This window comes from Cyclopterus lumpus, chromosome 9, assembly GCF_009769545.1.
Source record: "Cyclopterus lumpus isolate fCycLum1 chromosome 9, fCycLum1.pri, whole genome shotgun sequence".
Lineage (NCBI taxonomy): Eukaryota > Metazoa > Chordata > Actinopteri > Perciformes > Cyclopteridae > Cyclopterus > Cyclopterus lumpus.
In genome coordinates, this window is record NC_046974.1 from 2,056,542 (window position 1) to 2,064,109 (window position 7,568).

The window sequence follows — 7,568 nt, forward strand, 5'->3', positions numbered from 1 at the left end:
CTCAAGCTCATTCCTTTATCAGGCGTGCAGTACAAACATTTCAACCCAGGTACTGACAGGTTGTCATGTGCTTCATGCATGGACTATATGAGAAGTGGGCGTAGTCATCGTGACATCAACCGATGGTTTGTGGACTAAAGCCTTGCTTTTGGCCATTTGGCCGTCACCATGGGCTGAGGTCCAGTAGTCCCTTTTGGTCAGGAAGGTTCTAACGGAGTGAAATGACCCGGAAGTGGCTGCCATTATATGCACTGGTCGAATTCTGTAAATGCAAAGGAAAGGAGCTTCAGTGCTTCCTTACTTAGCTCCCTTAGCATAGGAAACACTGGACCTTCCTTAAGGAAAGGAGATAATGCCCCACAATTCCTTGCGGCGGCAACATTTGAAGTGACGAGAATAAACGGTCATGAAGATAAACGAAGATCATGTGAATAAAGTGTTTCAGAAACTATTGTCTGCATATTCTTATCAGATTATAATCTGCATATAAACCGTAACAAAGAGTGATATGAGAAGAAACTGAACAATGAGACAGTTTAGTAGCTTTGTTCTCTCTGTAACAATCCCTTGGTTTCACTTTTTTTATTCCAACCTCGTTAATAAAGTAATTGAACAAGGTTGTTTATGTTAATGTAATACGATGAGGGAGGTTTTTTATGTGGTTAATAAAGTAATACTATGAACCAGGTTTATGACGCAACAAAAAGTGGTTGGGAATAGATGTTAATTAATTTGACTATTCATCCCCAGCCCGTGGTTGTCTTTTCCTAACTCCTTATGAATTCTCCTTCCCATCTTTCCTTGACCCCGTGACGTTTTCCACAGAGGTCAAGGAGAAGTGGCTAGGAATAGACGTTAGGAGGTCATTATTTGACTATTCGACCCCAGCCATGGCCTTTTTTCTTTTTTTCAACCGATTAACGGAGGTTACCAAATTTAGAATGCAAAGGAGGGACCTGTCAATCACAGTAGGCCCGCCCTAAAGCATACCCTGCTTCATGGTCTATTTGTCTCAATGCAAAAATAAATCTGATTGTATGAGAAAATGACTTCTCTCATTGTTTTTTTTATTAAACATGAGTTTATGGTCTCAATCTTTATTTTAAAGTCTTCAATACAGCATGATGTTCATTTAGTAAATGATGGTCATTTAGAGTGAAACAGACCATAAAGCAGGGTATGCTTTAGGGCGGGGCTACAAGGTGATTGACAGGTCGCTCCTTAAACAGCGTCGCTACCTCTGTCAGTCCTCCGCCTTCCAAATATAATCACTTCTGTTCAAAATGTCCAAACTCAAGGCTTCAAAAATCAGTCCACAAACCAGTGGTGACGTCATGACGACTACGTCCACTTCTTGTGTCCAGTCTGTGGTTAGTCCCTTAGTTCACATGGTGACCTCACGGTGTGAACTCACCACCTCATGAAACTTCACAACCAAGAGACGGAGGACATCCAGAGAACGTATGGCTCCAAGGTATATTAACAATAGGGAGGTTTCTGAGCAGTTACCAGAACAGAAGCACACGCCAATCTCTTCAAACAATTCCTACTGAAAACTCCAAATGTTAAAAGATTTTGATACCAATTCACAGCATGAATTTTCTATGGTTTCCCTCAATGTATTGGTGTTTTAACGTGGTATTTTACCAACTCTGGAATGGTAAAGACATTTTTTGAATTTCGCACCAAATTCTTGTAATAAATAGATAGATAGATATATACTTTATTAATCCTCAAGGGGAAATTTGTTGTCATAGTAGCGCCCAACACTTTACAGACACCAAATGGAATAGACTAAATAAACTAAACACAAAATAAAATATAAGAATATATATATTCTTATATTTATACAGATATAATATATATATAATACATAATATATAATACAGATATATACAAAATATAACAAATAAAAAAATATATATTCACAATAGAATACAAATAACTGTGCAGTGTGTATTAAGGAAATTAAATTAAATGTAAACAGAGTGCAAAATATGTAAAATATTACACAGTAGAACTGCAGTGCGTATTTAAGGACATTAATTTAAGTTTAAACAGAGTGTGCAAAATGCAAAGTATGTGTAGTGTATATGAAGTGTAAATCAACATAAATGTAAATATGAATGTGTACAGTGAAACATTTAAATTAGTCCACAGGGGATCTGGCCAGAGGTGGTATCGGCCCACAAATTGCTGCAACCAATCACAAGGAATAACAGAGCATGTCCATCACATACTTCCATGATAACAATAGTATAATAAATGTTTCTCTCTGATTCAGGTCTAGTGATATTTGACACAGTACTGAGCTTTAAATGGGGGCGCCGTTTCACTTATTGCATTTAAACATTGAACACTGTTCATCCAGCTAGGTCTTTGTACTTTGTACTTTTGTTATATGTGAAGTTCTCAAAGTTCTTGAAATAAACAGGATATGCATTTCCTCCTGCGCCCCACCTGTCATACAGTTTAAGAACCACTGCTTTACAGGATGAATCTTCCATGTTGCCTTTTCTTTTGTCCTCATTTATGCATCACTTCAAATGGAAGAAGAGAAATTGCTTTCACATAAAATGTAGGGATTAAAAACCGATAATTTTAATGTTGTAAGAAAACACAATTTTTTGAAATGATTTAACTTTAATTGATTTAATTTGATAGTGTTTCAATTAGATACACAGTTGAATCCATTCCACACATATTGTGGTTTTTGGTAAGGCTGGAAAAAACACTGACAGACCTCCATGCATAGTTATAATTGCTGAGCTGTTGTTGCCTAGCAATGAAGTTACCAGCTGATGGTCACAACACAGTCGTCATTCACAGGTGAAGAAATTCCGATAAATGTTTAGCGAAAATGCTTGCAAAAGATTTACCAAATCATTCAAATCAAAATATATGATGTAATAACTCAAAAGGTCATTACACTTTCTTTTCCTTTTAAGCCCCATGGCGCCCAATTGGGGGCCCATTTACACATTATAGTTAGACTGTGTAAAACCTTACAATAAACATGAGCACATATATTGATGTTATACATCAAATTAAACAAGAGAACTTGGGCTACAAGAATCAGTCAGCCATTTCCACACAACTCAAACACCAACTGAAAGAATTATGAAAATATCATAATCATCATTTTGTCAGGAGTTAGCCCACTCAGCACGTTTCCGGAGCTAGCATCCCGTAGCTCGATGCTATCAGAAAAAGACAGATAGTAAAGAGCAAGAGGACTCCACACAGATTCTAAATGTCTTTTCAAAGTGAAAACAAAAAGAGCCAAAGAACACAGCAACATGAATCGATTTAGCGCTTACAGTCACAAATGTTGCTTATCTTTGGCTTTAAAAAAAAAGAAATCATTTTTCTTCTTCTAATCAACAAAGACTGCTATATTTGGATGTATTGAACACCATAAGTATTATACAAGTGAAATATAATATAATTAAATGATACAATCTGGCCGTTGTGAAAGACAAAGCTATGTAGAAAGAAGGGCTGGCACTCATGTGATAAACCCAGTTCAGCGAGTCAGCCGTCACGCACTGCTCAGTCAATGTGGAACATCTTAATCTAATCCAACATCAGGATGCATGAATGGAGGAAACAGAACGATTGATAAAGTAAATATGTGCTTCACCTTAGATTTCCCCAGACCTCAAGCTCATTCCTTTATCAGGCGTGCAGTACAAACATTTCAACCCAGGTACTGACAGGTTGTCATGTGCTTCATGCATGGACTATATGAGAAGTGGGCGTAGTCATCGTGACATCAACCGATGGTTTGTGGACTAAAGCCTTGCTTTTGGCCATTTGGCCGTCACCATGGGCTGAGGTCCAGTAGTCCCTTTTGGTCAGGAAGGTTCTAACGGAGTGAAATGACCCGGAAGTGGCTGCCATTATATGCACTGGTCGAATTCTGTAAATGCAAAGGAAAGGAGCTTCAGTGCTTCCTTACTTAGCTCCCTTAGCATAGGAAACACTGGACCTTCCTTAAGGAAAGGAGATAATGCCCCACAATTCCTTGCGGCGGCAACATTTGAAGTGACGAGAATAAACGGTCATGAAGATAAACGAAGATCATGTGAATAAAGTGTTTCAGAAACTATTGTCTGCATATTCTTATCAGATTATAATCTGCATATAAACCGTAACAAAGAGTGATATGAGAAGAAACTGAACAATGAGACAGTTTAGTAGCTTTGTTCTCTCTGTAACAATCCCTTGGTTTCACTTTTTTTATTCCAACCTCGTTAATAAAGTAATTGAACAAGGTTGTTTATGTTAATGTAATACGATGAGGGAGGTTTTTTATTATTCAAACTTTTCAGAGGGACTGGTCCCATATTGTGTTATGATCTCTGCTGTTTCTGTGCATCCTTCCAAGAGATAATCATCATGAAAGTGCTAGGCGAAATTGTGGTTGCAGAGATACACCCTATAGCCCAATATCACAAATTACAAATTATCCTCAGAGGGCTTTACAATCTGTACACATACGACATCCCTGACCTTTGACCTCACATCAGATCAGGAAAAACTCCCCAAAAATAACCTTTGACAGGGAAAAAAGGGAAGAAACCTTCTGTAGAGCAACAGAGGAGGATCCCTCTCCCCGGATGGACAGAAGAATAGATGTCATGTGTACAGAATGAACAGCATTACAAAGTTACATAAACACATTACATGAATATGACAATGTATGAATGGAACTCCAATCCATGAAACAGAAGGAGGTAGAGAGGAGGGGGGGCGGGGCCAAGGCAGGGCCAACGTCCAATGGACCTGGAGGTGTCTGATGGATCGCCGTGAACGGGATGTCCAGTTTATACTTGTACTCCACCATCTTAACCATGCATGAGCTGTTTGGCGGAGCGGTGATCTGCACAGAAACAGATCAGTTCCATCTCCCGCATTTAGTTTAGCTTAGCACAAAGACTGGAAGCGGAGGGAAACTGCTAGCGTAGCTCAATTATCATTAGTGAAAAAGTACACTTTCTCTCATCTCCACAGGTCCAAATACTATATTTATTTGCAGAGTATTATTTGCACAGCCGTGTTGATAAACAACACTTCTTGATCTGACTTCTCACAATAATTACGTTTCTTTTGTAGATGTGAAATACTGTTATCACTCCGAACGAATAAAGGACTATCTTTTCTCTTATCTCAATAAAAAACATGAGATAAGAGAAGGGGAAGTATGTCCAGTGTTAGTTCAATGACGCAGCCACCGAGCGGCTGCGTATATAAACCTGAAGGAGGAAGGAAGGTGCAACAAGTGATGGACATGGTGAGGACTTGTGTGTTTTCACCTCCACAGTAACATATGGACATTAATGTTGGCGTTATGCTCTTTTAAACTTCTCCAGATGAAGCCGTCGGTGTTGTTGCTGCTGCTCCTGTTGGCTCGATCCTCAGCCGGTCCTCTGGACATCGGGACCGACCCGGAGCCGGCGAATGGTAAAGGACAACAGGCCTGTTGGGATATGTTTACCGACAGCAGATTTAAAAAAGAATGATTATGGAGCCAGTAATATTCTGCCAATATTTGTTATTTGAACAAAACTTCTGAGTTTAGTAAATTCAAGAAAGATATTCTTTATGAGGAAAATGGCAAATTTACAACAAAAACACAAAAAAATACATGTTATTGCAAAGCCATGAATATGAAAAGAAAAAATAATTAATATTTGCAGTTTGAAGTGGAACATTTAGGAGAAACAAGCCACACATTTGCAACATTTTAAAGATTTTAGAAAATAATTGGGTGCAAACCCAACTATAAGATATAAATAGCTTATAGAGCAACAAAGAATATTGAAAAAGATCTCTTTGGTGTGTTGGTATTGCAACCCTTTTTTGTTTAAGGATCACTTATTTATTGTTGGGTATTTTATTTTTGTCAGATTTTATTTGTCTCATTGCAATCCTGAAATGTTAAATCCTGGTTGTAAAGCACTTTTGAACTTTGTATTGAAAAGTGCTGTATAATCAAAGTTTATTAAAATTGTTATTGCTTAAGTCACAAACCAAATGGGTTTTCACCGCTTACCTTTGTCCGTACTGTCTAGCATATATTTGAGCTTTGGTTTCAGTTTTTGCTCTTTTTCTGGCATTAAAGCCATCTTTGTTCTGGTTTTTCCAGTCTCCTCCAGAAACTCGGATGTAAAAGGAGATCCTGAAGCCGCCGCTGACAGATCAATGCCAACAGATGGGCCTCCGGTGCCTGTTGCTAAGCTAAGGCTGAAGAGGCAGGTTCAGTCCTCCTTCATGTCTGGCTCTGAACTGGAGTGGGTGACCTGGAACAACTCTCTCCCAAACGACGCAGTTTCAATTTACAATGATAAATTTGATCGCAATGATTATGTCTGCAAATACAAGTGTGAGGCGGGCTTTTACACCCCCAGCATGGGTTCTTATTGTCAGTATCTCAATGAAAGTTCTGGTTCCCCGTTTGAGATCCTGGTGAATAAAAACAACTTTGAGATCCTGGAGTGGAAAGAGGGTTCGTCCGGTTCAGTGCCCCAGAATTCAGTCAGAACCTGCTCAAAGGGGAATATATATGTAGGGAAGAACAAATATGGACTTGGGAAGGTTGCTACTAAAGAGAAGCACTTCTACCTGCCATGGAAGGGTTCTGTTTATTCGTACAGCTCCTACCAGGTCCTGACCACCAACAATGATATAATCAATCAGCAGGTCTACGATGTCAGGTACATCACTGATGAGTCTCAAATCTTCCCGTATCCTCCAGAGACTGTGCGGAAAACCTCCGTCAGTAACTATGAATGCCGCTTACTGGTGAAAACGGACTCCCTTTCAAAAACGTATCGGGTGAGGCACAAGTGGGACATCTCCGTTTCGCTCAAAGTTGGTATTGAAATGACCTTCACAGTCGGCGTCCCATTCATCGTCTCCGAAAGTTTTAAGTTCAGCAGCGAGATGACGTTCAAGTACTCCATGGGAAATATGGTGACTGAGGCCATGACCAGTACAGCTTCTGTGAAGATCACCGCTCCGCCAAACAGCTCCTGCATGGTTAAGATGGTGGAGTACAAGTATAAACTGGACATCCCGTTCACGGCGAGCCTCAGACGCACCTACGCCAACGGGGAAATCCGCACCAGGTCCGTCACCGGGACGTACGAAAGCATTCAAGTTGCAGAAGTCCGGGCCGTGGCGGACCGATGTGAACGTCTAGAGGACTCCAAGCCTTGCCTTGAAATATAAAAGGTCCAACACAGTTTATAGTTTTTAGTCCAAACACGTTGGTTATTGGTTGGAAGATGTCTAACTTCAACAATCAGAGTGCATTGGATGTTTCCAGCTGTAAACTAACACCAACGGTTTCCTCCCAACATAATCTGTCATTGGTTTCATCGGTCATCCCGGAGAGTCTGACATCACGCAGCTGAATGTTTCAGGCTTTTTTCTTTGCACTTCCAACCTTTGATGAAATCTGTCTCTTCATGAATTTGATCTAAACTATTGTAATCAACTTTTTATTCTTGTCTAAATAAATGGTTTCATATATATAATAAAAATCACAGCATTTTAAAGTC

At 39.5% G+C, this 7,568-nt stretch overlaps 1 protein-coding gene across 1 annotated transcript; it reads left to right on the top strand.

Annotated features, from left to right (window-relative positions):
* The first annotated feature begins 6,150 nt into the window (after positions 1–6,150).
* Positions 6,151–7,568, top strand: LOC117736987 (natterin-3-like). Its single transcript, XM_034542685.1, has one exon. It carries the CDS (start codon positions 6,208–6,210, stop codon positions 7,234–7,236), a length of 1,029 nt encoding a protein of 342 aa, XP_034398576.1. The 5' UTR covers positions 6,151–6,207; the 3' UTR covers positions 7,237–7,568.